This window comes from Spea bombifrons, chromosome 9 (assembly GCF_027358695.1).
Source record: "Spea bombifrons isolate aSpeBom1 chromosome 9, aSpeBom1.2.pri, whole genome shotgun sequence".
Lineage (NCBI taxonomy): Eukaryota > Metazoa > Chordata > Amphibia > Anura > Pelobatidae > Spea > Spea bombifrons.
Genome location: NC_071095.1, coordinates 13504978 through 13522640, shown reverse-complemented (window position 1 = coordinate 13522640; position 17663 = coordinate 13504978). Strand labels below are relative to the sequence as shown.

Sequence of the window (17663 nt, the reverse complement as noted above, 5' to 3'; positions counted from 1 at the left end):
GCTACACAGTAACATAGTAATTCTCTCCTCGAATCGAGACGCTCTAAAACATGACTGTCTATTCCGTCATTTATACCCCTGGATGTTCTGCTTTTACCCCCTCCGGAGGCATCCGGTGTATCTGGGCGGTGGATTCCGTACCTTTACTGCCCTCACCGTGTATGAAATCTTCCCTCTTCCCGTCTCAGAGGGCGACGTTTACTTCTTTGTACATTTAACAAACGGATCACTAGGGAGCTTTTTCTATCGGCCCCGCACATATTTATACAACGTTATAACACCCCCTCTGAGACACCATTTTTTTAACGTATATATAGATGCAGCTTTTTTTTGTCTCCTTTCATCATTAAGATCTTCCAGTCCCCGTAATCATTTTGTGGTCTCCTTTACCCCTTTTCTAGTTCCATAACGTGCCCAGAATCGCACGCATGATGAGATCCTTTCCACGCATGATGAGATCCTCCTCCCGTGAACCAATACCCCGTTTTCCACGCCAATAACTTATTAGCCTTCGCGGCTGCTGCCTGGCATTGTGCACTTTTGCTCAGTCTGTTATTTATTTATATAGCGCCAACGTTTCACGCAGCGCTTCTTACAACACAGAGATTCGGGGGTCCGACGAGACGCGACAGCCCGGGATAAACAGATACATTAGGCTCGGCTCACAAGCTTACAACCTCGAAGCAACGGGGCAGAGAAAGGTGAGAGGTCGGCAAACACCGAGACGCGGAGATCATTAATAAACCAATTCAAGAGACCGGGACGGACCCCCGGGGTCTCCACGTAACACCTGCGTCCACTCATCTCCACACTAGAGTCTTCACTCACCTTCCGGAATTTTAAGGTTCACATATAAACAATCCGTCCCTGACCAGTCGTGTGGATCACCCCGCCACGTCCCTCACTTCTACCCCTTTCTCTAAAGAAACGTAAATGCTTCAATGTGGTCACTTTATTCACTATGTGCGCCTCGCACGCCCGCCCGCCCGCCTCGCCCGCCTCGCCCGCCTCGCACGCCCGCCTGCCTCAACGACGAGTCAATAAAAATATCAAAGAACATTTTCAGAAACCTGTCGTCGTTTTGTGTGACGCAAAAAATACATTCAGGGGGTTTTACACCCACGGCGCATGAGCAGAACCAGAAACATGGAGGCCGCTCCTCGCTCCCCCCAACCCAGTTATTGGGGAGCGGTGCCCGTACATCCGTAACGCCCCATTACCGGAACGGACGTCTCGGGGAGCCATGCCTGTACATCCGTAACGCCCCATTACCGGAACGGACGTCTCGGGGAGCGGCGCCTGTACATCCGTAACGCCCCATTACCGGAACGGACGTCTCGGGGAGCCATGCCCGTACATCCGTAACGCCCCATTACCGGAACGGACGTCTCGGGGAGCCATGCCTGTACATCCGTAACGCCCCATTACCGGAACGGACGTCTCGGGGAGCGGCGCCTGTACATCCGTAACGCCCCATTACCGGAACGGACGTCTCGGGGAGCGGCACTTTACATCCGTAACGCTCCATTACCGGAACGGACGTCTCGGGGCGCCATGCCTGTACATCCGTAACGCCCCATTACCGGAACGGACGTCTCGGGGAGCGGCACCTGTACATCCGTAACGCCCCATTACCGGAACGGACGTCTCGGGGAGCGGCGCCTGTACATCCGTAACGCCCCATTACCGGAACGGACGTCTCGGGAGCCATGCCTGTACATCCGTAACGCCCCATTACCGGAACGGACGTCTCGGGGCGCCATGCCTGTACATCCGTAACGCCCCATTACCGGAACGGACGTCTCGGGGAGCGGCACCTGTACATCCGTAACGCCCCATTACCGGAACGGACGTCTCGGGGAGCGGCACCTGTACATCCGTAACGCCCCATTACCGGAACGGACGTCTCGGGGAGCGGCACCTGTACATCCGTAACGCCCCATTACCGGAACGGACGTCTCGGGGAGCGGCACCTGTACATCCGTAACGCCCCATTACCGGAACGGACGTCTCGGGAGCCATGCCTGTACATCCGTAACGCCCCATTACCGGAACGGACGTCTCGGGGAGCGGCACCTGTACATCCGTAACGCCCCATTACCGGAACGGACGTCTCGGGGCGCCATGCCTGTACATCCGTAACGCCCCATTACCGGAACGGACGTCTCGGGGAGCGGCGCCTGTACACCCGTAACGCCCCATTACCGGAACGGACGTCTCGGGGAGCGGCACCTATACACCCGTAACCACGATTCGGGGAGCCGCACATTTAAACTACTCCTAAAAATGTACCGCTAGTCCGGATCTGCCACATGGATGAGTAGCCTGTTTATATGACCCTCACGGGGTTAAATTCCCCGGCTGTGGGGCTGTTTTCTGCACGCCGAAGGGCCGGCACTGGGGGATTTGCCCTTTTGCTGGGGGCAATAAGCTGCATGCAGTCCCGAGGTGTGGGCGCAGGAATCCTCCTCCATCACTGCTCTGTGAGTCATGTGACCAGTGAAGTCACATGACACGGCTATGTCATGATGATGTCACATGTATTGCTGTGGAGGGGGGTTGAGCTGCCCCTCATTGTGCTCGGGGAGAGGGCTGGGCCGGCACATAGCGGGGCTATTACAGGGGAGAGCAGCCATTGTCTGAAGGGGACATGCCGGCCGCTCAGCAGCATGTAGCATCCGCAGGGGGGCAGTGAGCCGTATATGGGGCAGGAGCTGGATGTAGCAGGGGGTAACAGGGTATGTGTCAGGGGGCATGTGTTGGCACGTTGCATGTCGGTGACAGGTGGGTACAGCTGGCATGTCTGAGGGAGAGGGGCTTCAGAATGGGGGGGCTGATGAGGATGGAGGGGTCCCATTTTATATCAACAGAGGGGGTCTTCCAGTGGATGAGCCCACATGGGCACGAATGTGGATGTACGTGGCACGGATTCACCCAGATGGAGAGGCCCTTGTCAAGTCAATTCGGGGGGCTGCAGAACTGCCCCGGGTAAGTTTTGAAGGGGAAATATTACTTTCTGACAGCTGGGGGGTGAAATAATGACAGCTTCCTACCTGCCCAGACACCCACCCAGCAACCCCCCAAGCACAGCACCCACCCAGCGACCCCCCCTTCCCCAGCATGGCACCCACCCAGTGACCCCCCCTTCCCAGCACGGCACCCACCCAGTGACCCCCCCTTCCCCAGCATGGCACCCACCCAGTGACCCCCCCCTTCCCAGCACGGCACCCACCCAGTGACCCCCCTTCCCCAGCATGGCACCCACCCAGTGACCCCCCTTCCCAGCACAGCACCCACCCAGTGACCCTCCTTCCCAGCATGCGACCCCTCGGCCGCGCTCCATCTGCACACAAACAAATGTCATTTCCCGAAGCCGTAAACAGCCAATAATGGAGGTTTCTTAGCATTTGTAAATATGTCGTAAACGAGAAGCTTTCAGTAACGATGTAGGGGGTCCGGCCGCCACTTAAACGTAACGACGTCCCGCAATCCACAGACATAAAACAGACCACGAGAACTCAGCGTCGGTCCCACGCCCACCGACTGCTCGCTTTACACTATTATCTTCCCTGATTTCAGCTACAGCGCTACAGCCTCTGCCGGCGCTATAGACAGTGAATTCATGAGTTTAAAGGGGAAGATCCGACTCATACCCTTTGCAGTCACGTGTCAGAATTCCACTTGACAGCTTGCGGTGTGATGTCATCAGTAAAGATAATGAGGATTAATTGATGGGCAAAGATTTCTTGACAGACAGCAATCCTGATACACGCACCCCAAACCTTACCGCCCACGTGTCAGTAGCTTGAAGGGTTAAACACGCGTGTGTCTGCTTCACGGCTAATTCACGGTGTGTGTGTGAACTGCAGGTTCCCGTCCCGTGTGTCCCGGCTCTACCGGCAGCAGCCTCGGTCCCGGAGCGCGTGGAGGCCATACAGAGATACATCCGAGAGCTACAGTATCCTCCACCAGTGGGCAGATGTCTTATGGGGGTAGACGTATGTAATAAGAGGTGTTATATGGAGGGGTGTATATATGTAATAAGAGGTGTTATATGGAGGGGTGTATATATATGTAATAAGAGGTGTTATACGGAGGGGTGTATATATATGTAATAAGAGGTGTTATACGGAGGGGTGTATATATGTAATAAGAGGTGTTATATGGAGGGGTGTATATATGTAATAAGAGGTGTTATACGGAGGGGTGTATATATGTAATAAGAGGTGTTATATGGAGGGGTGTATATATATGTAATAAGAGGTGTTATACAGAGGGGTGTATATATATGTAATAAGAGGTGCTATACGGAGGGGTGTATATATATGTAATAAGAGGTGTTATACAGAGGGGTATATCTATGTAATAAGAGGGGTTATAGGGAAGGCTATATGGCATAATAGGAGGGCTATATGGAGTAATAGGAGGGGTTATAGGGAGGGCTATATGGAGTAACAGGAGGGCTATATGGAGTAACCGGAGGGGTTATAGGGAGGGCTATATGGAATAAGAGGGGGTTATAGGGAGGGCTATATCTAGTAATAGTTCGGGTTATAGGGAGGTAATCAGTCCAACATCCCCACCACGAACTCATCTTCTCCTTAATGGTTGATCATAGATACAATCACACCGGCACTCAGTTTTTTGAAATAAAAAAGACTCGACCACTTACAGGGTGAGCAGGGGTCGGGGGCCTGGGGGTCAGGGGTCGGGGGTCCGGGTCAAACTGGCCCCAGACTAAGTTTCTTGTAACTTTCGCTTTACAGACTCATGGACCTGGCCAAGGAGATGACTAAAGAGGCTCTGCCCATCAAATGCCTGGAGGCTGTTATTCTTGCGATGTATCCTTCCTACTGACCAGCGGAATGCCGGCCCTCTGGCCCTTCCCCTGCTACCCGAGCTGCTTCCTGCTGATGGGTGTGATAATGGGGTGGGATTTGTGGGTCAATAATCAAGTCATAAAGTGATGTATATTTATTATATATTATAACAATACATATAATAAATCTATTCTATATATTAAATTATTATATATTAACATATATATATAAATCATATAATATGAACAATTTAAAAATATATACAAATGTAATATATATAATAAATCTATTATATATTGTTATTTTCTATATATTACATTATATATATATGTTAGATTTATTATATCTAATTATATATTGTTATATGTATATTTATATATTAAATTATATTATATATGATATATATATATAATAAATCTATTATATATTGCTATTTTCTATATATTACATTATATATATATGTTAGATTTATTATATCTAATTATATATTGTTATATGTATATTTATATATTAAATTATATTATATATGATATATATATATAATAAATCTATATATATAAAATTATTATATATTATAGATATATATATCCTAGATGTATTATATATATATTATTATATGTATGTTATATTATATATATTAGATATATATATCCTAGATTTATTATATATATTAGATTATTATATAGTAGATATAAGATTATACATTAGATTATATATTATTAATTATACTGCATATTTGTTCTGGTCATACAAGGAGTGGCGGAGGAAAAGTGATGTGAATTTCGCCCGAATTTATCGAACCGGGCGCCCCTCTCCATCGTTCTCGCTTAAAGATGGCGTAAAACGTCGCCCTCGGCTCAACGCATCTCAATGGTCTTTCTGTACGGAAAATACGTTTCCTATACGTGAGGTCGCTCCATACCACCCTGGTGGAAACGTATGGAGCGGAGGGTGGCACTTGGCGCCATCTTTAAAGGAGGAGCACAAGAAAGATATATATCAGCATCATAAAGACGTCTCGCCCTGAATTCCTGAACCGAGTCCCGCAGACACCTGACCAACAGCATCTCCGGCCTCGAGCGATTCCCCATCAGCTTCAAGACCCAGTTTTCGGGGGGCTGCTTCAGGCACATTGTTTTGGGGTTACACTGGGGAGGTCACTACGGAGCGATAGGAATCAGCCGGCGAGAAGACCTGATGTACAAAGCGCTGCGCTTCCGCACGCTCAGCGACCTGGTCTGGGATTTCCAGGAGGCGTACGCCCGCTGCTGGCACTCGCTCCGCAAAGTGAAGATCGGCCGCTACGTGTCCCACGACCCGCACAGCGTGGAGCAGATCGACTGGAAGCACTCGGTGCTCGACGTGCAGGAGCTGGGGGCCGAGGGGCTGCGCCGGGAGCTCGAGAGGCACAGCAGGGAAATGCGACTCAGGGTATAGCGCAATAACTGGGGGCAGGAGGGGGCACGAGGGGAAAAGGGGCATGCGGCTGCAGAACTTGCATACACACGGGTGGGCACAAGGAGGGTAATGAGCCCCAGCAAGGATAGAGGGGCAACTGCTGCTATAATTATAATGTATCTTCCTGACAGATAACGAAGGGACCCCCATCCCCACCCAAGGAACGGAAGCGAGATGCCATGTCTTCCCCACAGAGGGGGCAATCAAGTCCACATCGAAGGGAACGCACTGAAAGACGGTAATGTACCCAAACTTTGCCCAATACTAAGCCCGCACCCGCTAACACGCGCCCGTGAACACGCACACGGGCCACACCTGCTAACACGTCTGTCTCTTTCCATTTCAGTACTTCTGGGGAAAAACCTGCAGACCCCAAATCTCTCTCTGACCTCAGCGGCTACCAGATCCGTGTTTAAGAAGCTTCCGCTATGATGGACAAGTAGAAACCCTTCTTCAGGATGGACCGGGGTTGAGTGGAGATCGGAGCCGCTGATGGAGGCATCTGGATGGCGCCCCAAGGAAGTCCCTTCCTTTTCCCAAGATTCACTTTTTAGGCACCAGGTGGCCCGAGATCCTCACTCATTCACTCACTCATTCACTCGCGTAAGCCGGAGAGAAGCTGAGGATGTTCTGCTGGGTCCAATAACTGATGCTGGAAGCACGGACAAAGGTTTGCTGCCCCTAGTGGTGGGGAGAGCAGAGTGAGGGGCAGGGGGCAACTAGCTCACTAGCTACCCGCTTCCTGCCGTTTGCACACACTGGAGATTGCCTTATCACTGAGCCACCTGTGCCAGCCAATCAGGAACCACTAATGTCTGTCACCAATTTGTGATGTCACCAAGTCCTTCAGAGAACCCACAATGTTCTCTGAATCCATATTTTATCCTTATTTATCCACCCACTTTTACAATGAAATCCTAATAAAACAGAATTATTCTGCTTTGTGTCCTCGTCTCATCCGTTCATCATGAATAGATCTTCACAAGACACACACACACTGCTCCTACCCCACATACCCCCAGACCCCTACCTCTACACACACACACACACACTGCTCCTACCCCACATACCCCTACCTCTACACACACACACACACACACACACACACACACACACTGCTCCTACCCTACATACCCCCAGACCCCTACCTCTACACACACACACACACACACACACTGCTCCTACCCCACATACCCCCAGACCCCTACCTCTACACACACACACACACACTGCTCCTACCCCACATACCCCCAGACCCCTACCTCTACACACACACACACACACTGCTCCTACCCCACATACCCCCAGACCCCTACCTCTACACACACACACACACACACTGCTCCTACCCCACATACCCCCAGACCCCTACCTCTACACACACACACACACACACACACACACTGCTCCTACCCCACATACCCCTACCTCTACACACACACACACACACACACACACACACACTGCTCCTACCCTACATACCCCCAGACCCCTACCTCTACACACACACACACACACACACACACACTGCTCCTACCCCACATACCCCCAGACCCCTACCTCTACACACACACACACACACTGCTCCTACCCCACATACCCCCAGACCCCTACCTCTACACACACACACACACACACTGCTCCTACCCCACATACCCCCAGACCCCTACCTCTACACACACACACACACACTGCTCCTACCCCACATACCCCCAGACCCCTACCTCTACACACACACACACACACACACACACACACACACACACTGCTCCTACCCTACATACCCCCAGACCCCTACCTCTACACACACACACACACACACACACACTGCTCCTACCCCACATACCCCCAGACCCCTACCTCTACACACACACACACACACACTGCTCCTACCCTACATACCCCCAGACCCCTACCTCTACACACACACACACACACTGCTCCTACCCCACATACCCCCCCCACACACACACACACTGCTCCTACCCCACATACCCCCCCACACACACACACACTGCTCCTACCCCACATACCCCCCCCACACACACACACTGCTCCTACCCCACATACCCCCCACACACACACACTGCTCCTACCCCACATACCCCCCCCCCACACACATACACTGCTCCTACCCCACATACCCCCAGACCCCTACCTCTACACACACACACACACACTGCTCCTACCCCACATACCCCCAGACCCCTACCTCTACACACACACACACACACACACTGCTCCTACCCTACATACCCCCAGACCCCTACCTCTACACACACACACACACACACACACACACTGCTCCTACCCCACATACCCCCAGACCCCTACCTCTACACACACACACACACACACACTGCTCCTACCCTACATACCCCCAGACCCCTACCTCTACACACACACACACACACACACACACTGCTCCTACCCTACATACCCCCAGACCCCTACCTCTACACACACACACACACACACACACACACACTGCTCCTACCCTACATACCCCCAGACCCCTACCTCTACACACACACTGCTCCTACCCTACATACCCCCAGACCCCTACCTCTACACACACACTGCTCCTACCCTACAAACCCCCAGACCCCTACCTCTACACACACACACACACACACACTGCTCCTACCCCACATACCCCCCCCCACACACACACACACACTGCTCCTACCCCACATACCCCCAGACCCCTACCTCTACACACACACACACACACACACTGCTCCTACCCCACATACCCCCAGACCCCTACACCTCTACACACACACACACACACACTGCTCCTACCGTACATACCCCCAGACCCCTACCTCTACACACACACACACACACTGCTCCTACCCCACATACTCCCAGACCCCTACCTCTACACACACACACTGCTCCTACCCTACATACCCCCAGACCCCTACCTCTACACACACACACGCTGCTGCTACCCCGCATAACCCCACTCCTACCTCTACCCCCCACATACACACTGCTACTACCGGCCCCAGCGCGGCACTTTGTCCACCCAGCACTATACTGTATACTGTACTGCGTGAAGCCTCCCACTCCTGTTGGTTGTGAAGAAAAACAGACGCAGGACCGACAGCCGCATCAACTGCAAACAAATCTTTAAACTGCTTGCGGAAATGTCCGGAGCGTGTGAATGCGACCTGCGAGCTTCTGCGCATCGCTCTGCGCAGGCAGAGGGTGAACAGCTTTGGGGAAGATAGCGGGAGACACCGAGTGACAACACCCAAGCCTAACACTGACCGTTCCGGAGTCAACGCTCCTTAAAATCAAACTCAATGGTCGCTCCTGTGAACGTCCCGCAGGCCGGTCCCGCGTTCAGCATCACGACGCAGACAGGTCCAGGCCGAAGCGGGCAAGAAGGCACAGATGGTCCGAGCTGCAGAAGGGATTCGGGAGGCCGTGGGCTGCCCACAAATCATCTTCCGAGAGAAGACACAGACGTCCCAGGAGCCTCAGCTCCTTGTCCTGATAGAACCGCACGCCTGACATGGAGAAAAGCACGGCAGAGACACACGAGCATCAAAGCAAAGCCAGCAGACTCCCCACACGCGGTAACAGTTACACGGCGTGTGTGAAACGTGGTCAGCGCCGTGCCCGTCACTCACCGTGGCTCATGCTGCCCATAGGGATCGGCTCGGCAGAGTAGCAGATGTAGTCCACGGTGCTCCCTACCCCCCCGGGAATGGTGGTGACTTCAGGACGACCTTTGGCCGGCAGAAAGTGGCTGTACGCAGAGGTCAGATGCAGGCTGTGCCGCAATACGGTGGGGGGCCTGAAAAGAACCACAAGCAGTAGCACCCCAGAAAACACTCAGTGGCACGCACGGGAGTTGGCACGTACCGCAGTCCTGGGGTCTGGGCGTCGGGCGACGACACTGGCGGAAAATCATCTGCAGACTCTGCAAGGAGACCTGGAAGAGAAAGGATTGTGAGGGGGGCCCAGAAACGGCGGCCCCCGCGCCCTTTTCCATTCCCTCACCTGGCTCATTATCCGTCACGCCCTTGATGAGCGGGAGGTCCGTGGGGCGCTGGAGGGCGCAGTCGCAGTATCGGAGCTGCAGGAGCTGCTGGCGGCTGTACATGAGTCTGTCTGAGAGGGGAAGTAAACGTCCCAAACATAAAGAGAGTGAATGCGGCCCCCAGATACCCTACAATGTGCCAATAAACCGGCCCCTGCCACAGAAGGGTGACTCACGGCCCTGAGACAGGCACACTTACTGCCTCACCTGAGTGGTCGGGAGCACTCGGGGCTCCATACTGACAGTAATGGTTGATACCCAGAGCTTCTGGCCAAAGCCGAGATGGAAGCATCCGTGGATACGGGGAAGGACATTTCTTCTCCTGACCGGAGACCTGCGTGCGAGGACAGCACCGTTAGAACGGCCAGCGCTCCCAGAGGACTCAGCAAACCTCTGTAAACGAGTCAGGCCTCACCTTCCACGTCGGGAGGTTCTCGCACGTCACCATCCCGCTGCGCAGCAGCCGATAAAGAGGCGAATCCGGGGTGGCATTCAGGTCTCCGCAAAGGATAACCGGATAATGAGAGCCCTCTGGTGCCCGAGACACTCTGTCTATCTCTGCCAGGAGAAGCGCCAGCTGGGCCAGCTTGATGTCCCCTCGTCTGGGGTTGTAGAGAAGGTGCGTGTTGGCCACACACACCGGCCGTGGGCTGTACTTGTCTTTCAGCGGCTCTTCCAGCAGAGGATTCAGTAGAAGCAGCAGCCCAACATTGTCACGATTCAAGGTGTCAACGCCGGGGCGGAAATACTCCACGTGGCTCTCTGAGAGAAGAGAGAAGCGGTGGGTCTTGAAGCAGGTGCAGCAGCCGTCTGTCTTCCTGCCCGTACGGCGCTTGTAGTGGCAGCTGTACCCTACGGAGAGAGAGAGCGGGTTAGGGGCACACACCCTCTGTACCCTCGGCATCCAGAGAGGGAATTGCCCCTGTGAGGGGTTTCACGTTGGGTTTACCCATTGCAGACAGGCTGGGCAGCACGTGTTCTCGGTAATGATCTTCCTGCACTTCCTGGAGACACAGGATCTGAGGAGGAGGAATAAACAGGTGTTACTCAGCAATGAACCCCTCCTCACACATGAATTACATGTAATTGACATACAGCACGGGAAAAGGGTGGATGGGGAGGAAAATTCCACATTGCTACACACCAGTGCACAATCCCATGGTGCAGAGGGCTATACACCAGTGCACAATCCCACGGTGCAGAGGGCTACACACCAGTGCACAATCCCACAGTGCAGAGCGCTATACACCAGCACACAAAATCCAATGGTGCAGAGGGCTATACACCATTGGTCACAGCCCTACAGCATACGCTGAACGTTCTGCTGCTGTGTGGCCCTCACATCTGCCTCCCAGTGCTGCAGCTCCTGCAGGATGTTCTGCCAGCGGTATGCCCAGGCCAGGATGGTTGGTGCGCAGTGCCAGTACAGCTCCGGGTTCTGAACGACCAGGTCCTGCGCCAGGATGTTGTAGGACAGGACGGTAAAATCAAACAGGTCAGAGCCGGGCGCCTCCGGATCACACAGATCTTCCCAGTCCCTCCATAGCAGCTCTGGAACCAGAAAAAAACAAGCGGCCGGCGTCAGCAGCCAGACAGACAGGCAGGACAGGACAGGACAGGACACTGGGGTAACAGCGGGGCTCCCCGTTACTCTGGGGTAACATCTCCCTTATAATGTATAGTTAAATCAGCGAGCCGGCCCCCTGTATAATGTATAGTTAAATCAGTGACCGGCCCCTGTATAATGTACAGTTACATCAGCGAGCCAGGGGCCCCTGTATAACGTATAGTTACATCAGCAGGCCAGGGGTCCTGTATAACGTATAGATAAATCAGTGACCGGCCCCTGTATAATGTACAGTTACATCAGCGAGCCAGGGGCCCCTGTATAATGTATAGATAAATCAGCGAGCCAGGGGCCCTGTATAATGTATAGTTACATCAGCGGGCCAGGGGCCCTGTATAATGTATAGTTACATCAGCGAGCCAGGGGCCCCTGTATAACGTATAGTTACATCAGCAGGCCAGGGGCCCTGTATAATGTATAGATAAATCAGCGAGCCGGCCCCCGGTATAACGTATAGATAAATCAGTGACTGGCCCCTGTATAATGTATAGATAAACCAGCGAGCCGGCCCCCTGTATAATGTATAGATAAATCAGCGAGCCGGCCCCCGGTATAACGTATAGATAAATCAGTGACCGGCCCCTGTATAATGTACATTTACATCAGCGAGCCAGGGGCCCTGTATAATGTATAGTTACATCAGCGGGCCAGGGGCCCTGTATAATGTATAGTTACATCAGCGGGCCAGGGGCCCTGTATAATGTATAGTTACATCAGCGGGCCAGGGGCCCTGTATAATGTATAGTTACATCAGCGCGCCAGGGGCCCTGTATAATGTATAGTTACATCAGCGAGCCAGGGGCCCCTGTATAACGTATAGTTACATCAGCGGGCCAGGAGCCCTGTATAATGTATAGTTACATCAGCAGGCCAGGGGCCCTGTATAATGTATAGTTACATCAGCGGGCCAGGGGCCCTGTATAATGTATAGTTACATCAGCGAGCCAGGGGCCCCTGTATAACGTATAGTTACATCAGCGGGCCAGGAGCCCTGTATAATGTATAGTTACATCAGCTAGCCAGGGGCCCCTGTATAACGTATAGTTACATCAGCGGGCCAGGAGCCCTGTATAATGTATAGTTACATCAGCAGGCCAGGGGCCCTGTATAATGTATAGTTACATCAGCGGGCCAGGGGCCCTGTATAATGTATAGTTACATCAGCGAGCCAGGGGCCCCTGTATAACGTATAGTTACATCAGCGGGCCAGGAGCCCTGTATAATGTATAGTTACATCAGGGGTCTCTCTCTTACCGTAGTAGTGAACGGGCTGTGGCAAGGCCTGTATCAGCCCCTCCACCTGCCACCTCTCACCCCCCGACGGATCCTCAGCCTGCACCATCCATTCCAGAACGGCGGGGTCCACGCAGCTGTTCCCACGCTGTGACGGGTGGGCATCTCGTGCAGCACAGCTGGTGGTCTGGGGGTTGGGGGTCTCTGCCATGACACGCGAAACTGGCCCGCTGGCCGTGGAAGGCTTTGGGCTCTCTTCGGGCGAGCCGCCGTCCCCTTGTTCCATACTAATTGTGGCTAGTACCACGTCTTGTTCAGCGGGCCCATGGGACATGGAGGCCTGCCGCTGCGGCTTCACACCGGCTTCATCTCCAACAGCCTTCAGAAGAGCCGGCGAGGGCAACAGACGGCCACGGATCACTAAGGACGACAAGGGGGTAAATGCGGAGGGTTAATGACGGCACACAGAATGGGTTTCTAATACATGTATATATTGTATATACCCCGGGGCATTTACGAATGCCCCCAATGGTAAACATTCAACAGCATAAGAAATTAAATATCTGTACACAGGGTATAATATTATATACTCAGCCGGGGTATAACATGTATTCGGATATAATATCACCCCCAGCCGGGGTATAACATGTATTTGGATATAATAACACCCCCAGCCGGGGTATAACATGTATTCGGATATAATATCACCCCCAGCCGGGGTATAACATGTATTCGGATATAATATCACCCCCAGCCGGGGTATAACATGTATTCGGATATAATATCACCCCCAGCCGGGGTATAACATGTATTCGGATATAATATCACCCCCAGCCGGGGTATAACATGTATTCGGATATAATAACACCCCCAGCCGGGGTATAACATGTTTTCGGATATAATATCACCCCCAGCCGGGGTATAACATGTATTCGGATATAATATCACCCCCAGCCGGGGTATAACATGTATTCGGATATAATATCACCCCCAGCCGGGGTATAACATGTATTCGGATATATCATCACCCCCAGCCGGGGTATAACATGTATTCAGATATAATATCACCCCCAGCCGGGGTATAACATGTATTCGGATATAATATCACCCCCAGCCGGGGTATAACATGTATTCGGATATAATATCACCCCCAGCCGGGGTATAACATGTATTCGGATATAATAACACCCCCAGCCAGGGTATAACATGTATTCGGATATATCATCACCCCCAGCCGGGGTATAACATGTTTTCGGATATAATATCACCCCCAGCCGGGGTATAACATGTATTCGGATATATCATCACCCCCAGCCGGGGTATAACATGTATTCGGATATAATATCACCCCAAGCCGGGGGATAACATGTATTCGGATATAATAACACCCCCAGCCGGGGTATAACATGTATTCAGATATAATATCACCCCCAGCCGGGGTATAACATGTATTCGGATATAATAATATCACCCCAAGCCAGGGTATAACATGTTTTCGGATATATCATCACCCCAAGCCGGGGTATAACATGTATTCGGATATAATATCACCCCCAGCCGGGATATAACATGTATTCGGATATAATATCACCCCCAGCCGGGGTATAACATGTATTCGGATATAATATCACCCCCAGCCGGGGTATAACATGTTTTCGGATATATCATCACCCCAAGCCGGGGTATAACATGTATTCGGATATAATATCACCTCCAGCCGGGGTATAACATGTATTCGGATATAATAACACCCCCAGCCGGGGTATAACATGTATTCAGATATAATATGACATGATAAATAACACCAGACAGGCTGTGTGTTAATCATATCCCTGTCACAATACATACAGACGCAGAGATAAGCTTCCGCGGCCACTTCCGGTCGCAGGTTTCGCGCGCACTTCCGGTGACTGAGAGCTTTCTTCCGGAACCAGACACAGCCTATGGCCGCTGATACCTGGTAACCATAGTAACCGGCTCATCAACAGGCGGATGCAAATCAATACTACCCTTTAGTAACCCTGGTTAATACCCCCTGTGATCCTCTATTTACCATAAACAGCCTATGATACCTCAATTGAGACTATTACACCCCCTATTTGCCCTGTAATACCCCCAGCATCCTATAACACATCCTAATAATCATGCAGTGCCTCCAGTAACGTTTAATGCCCCAACACCCTGAGACAGAATGGCAGTTTTGCTTTGGGAGTGTGGTATGAGGCGTGGCTGGGTGGGGCTATTACAATAATGGGGTTTATTTACCCCGTTTAATTTATAAAGCCATTTCCTGCTGTTTCTATACACATTATCGGGGCTTTTAGGGCTGTAGAACCCTGTAGAACAGAGTGATGCACAGACGCACAGACAGACAGGCATCCCACCCGACCTGCCTTCACCTCCAGACCCAGCAAACATTCTGACCTCATAGAAAAGAGGGGCATCAGGGGGGGGAGAGAGGGGCATCAAGGGATCCCCCAGTACCCTGGCTGTGTGCACATGCCCACGAGCTCCATGCCACCCCGCCACCACGAGCCCCACGTATATCGGCCTTAAGCCGCATTTAACACATTAATACCCGCATAACATTTCATTGGCCCCCTGACTGCATCGCAAACAAAACCCTTCACAGCCTTTTGTGAAACCGCTAATTAAACATTAAACAGTAGCGGCCCCCATACAGTAACCTGACCTCACGCTGCATGTTCTCCGTTAACCCCGTCACAGCCATTGCCTGATTCGCTGTGACATCATCTCCGTGTGGTCGTCCGATGGCCGGTCTTAGTGATGCGCACCCGGCATGGTTCGAACGGAAGCTGGGGGTTCCGTGGGTTTGTCTCGGGGCCCCGTAACATCTCGCGAGACATTTAAAGCATTTCGTTATTCTGTGGACCTGATTTTTATATTTACTTCCCTCCTGATGTCAGACTTACTGCTCCGTATTTACCAAGCAGATCTCTTACCTGGAAACCTTTCGCGAAGGATCCAGAACTATACAGGGGTCTGGAGGTGAAGGCAGGTCGGGTGGGATGCCTGTCTGTCTGTGCGTCTGTCTGTGCGTCCGCCTGTCTGTCTGGATTCTTGTTCCTTGGCCCCTCAGTTCTTGCTTCAGTTTTGTACATTCACTGTAATAAAAGCTCCCAGATGCTGTCATTTAACCCCCGCGTGACGTCTCCCCTATAAATAATACATGTGTAACCAGAAACAGCATTCCCCTGACACAGAGAGATCCCAGCTCCACGGGGACACAGAGATCCCAGCTCCACGGGGACACAGAGAGATCCCAGCTCCACGGGGACGCCGAGACATCCCAGTTCCACGGGGACACAGAGATCCCAGCTCCACGGGGACGCCGAGACATCCCAGTTCCACGGGGACACAGAGATCCCAGCTCCACGGGGACGCCGAGACATCCCAGCTCCACGGGGACAACGAGACATCCCAGCTCCACGGGGACGCCGAGACATCCCAGCTCCACGGGGACTCAGAGAGATCCCAGCTCCACGGGGACACAGAGACATCCCAGCTCCACGGGGACGCCGAGACATCCCAGCTCCACGGGGACACAGAGAGATCCCAGCTCCACGGGGACACAGAGAGATCCCAGCTCCACGGGGACGCCGAGACATCCCAGTTCCACGGGGACTCAGAGAGATCCCAGCTCCACGGGGACACAGAGACATCCCAGCTCCACGGGGACGCCGAGACATCCCAGCTCCACGGGGACACAGAGAGATCCCAGCTCCACGGGGACGCTGAGACATCCCACCTCCACGGGGACGCCGAGACATCCCAGCTCCACGGGGACGCCGAGACATCCCAGCTCCACGGGGACACAGAGAGATCCCAGCTCCACGGGGACACAGAGATCCCAGCTCCACGGGGACGCCGAGACATCCCAGCTCCACGGGGACACAGAGAGATCCCAGCTCCACGGGGACGCCGAGAGATCCCAGCTCCACGGGGACACAGAGAGATCCCAGCTCCACGGGGACACAGAGAGATCCCAGCTCCACGGGGACACAGAGACATCCTTGCCCCACGGGGACACAGAGACATCCCACCTCCACGGGGACACAGAGACATCCCACCTCCACGGGGACACAGAGACATCCCTGCCCCACGGGGAGACAGAGACATCCCAGCTCCACGGGGACACAGAGACATCCCACCTCCACGGGGACACAGAGAGATCCCACCTCCACGGGGACGCCGAGACATCCCAGCTCCACGGGGACACAGAGACATCCCACCTCCACGAGGACACCGAGACATCCCACCCCCATGGGGACACCGAGACATCCCTGCCCCAGATGTATAATGGGGGATCTGTGTGAGCCTTTGGGGACCTTGTCACTGTGTCCCCCCCACGTGTCTCCTGCGCAGGCTGATGGATGGGACACAGACCCTGAGGGTGAGTGTGAGTGTGTAACCACGTGAAGCAGAACCTATGACATAGAGGAGCAAA

The 17663-nt window shown here is 52.8% G+C and overlaps 3 protein-coding genes across 3 annotated transcripts in view; 2 read left to right on the top strand and 1 right to left on the bottom strand.

Moving 5' to 3' along the window:
- The first annotated feature begins 2610 nt into the window (after positions 1-2610).
- Positions 2611-7217, top strand: VASH1 (vasohibin 1). The gene is made up of 7 exons (XM_053474978.1): positions 2611-2988; positions 3870-3958; positions 4619-4675; positions 4767-4841; positions 5870-6251; positions 6410-6516; positions 6625-7217. The coding sequence occupies exons 1-7, from the start codon at positions 2800-2802 to the stop codon at positions 6692-6694; spliced, it is 969 nt and encodes a 322-aa protein (XP_053330953.1). The 5' UTR covers positions 2611-2799; the 3' UTR covers positions 6695-7217.
- Positions 7218-9332: 2115 nt separating this feature from the next.
- ANGEL1 (angel homolog 1) lies at positions 9333-13574 on the bottom strand. The gene is made up of 9 exons (XM_053474970.1): positions 13217-13574; positions 11678-11886; positions 11285-11354; positions 10751-11187; positions 10543-10669; positions 10296-10406; positions 10158-10227; positions 9923-10089; positions 9333-9799 (listed from the first exon to the last, which is right to left on the bottom strand). Exons 1-9 carry the CDS (start codon positions 13527-13529, stop codon positions 9639-9641), a joined length of 1665 nt encoding a protein of 554 aa, XP_053330945.1. The 5' UTR covers positions 13530-13574; the 3' UTR covers positions 9333-9638.
- The window catches only part of LRRC74A (leucine rich repeat containing 74A), a 23512-nt gene continuing 19376 nt past the window's right edge, over positions 13528-17663 (top strand). Inside the window, exons 1-3 of the mRNA XM_053474327.1 lie at positions 13528-13632; positions 16420-17528; positions 17582-17609. Coding sequence (XP_053330302.1) covers positions 13528-13632; positions 16420-17528; positions 17582-17609 — 1242 coding nt within the window. The remainder of the gene's footprint in view (positions 13633-16419; positions 17529-17581; positions 17610-17663) is intronic.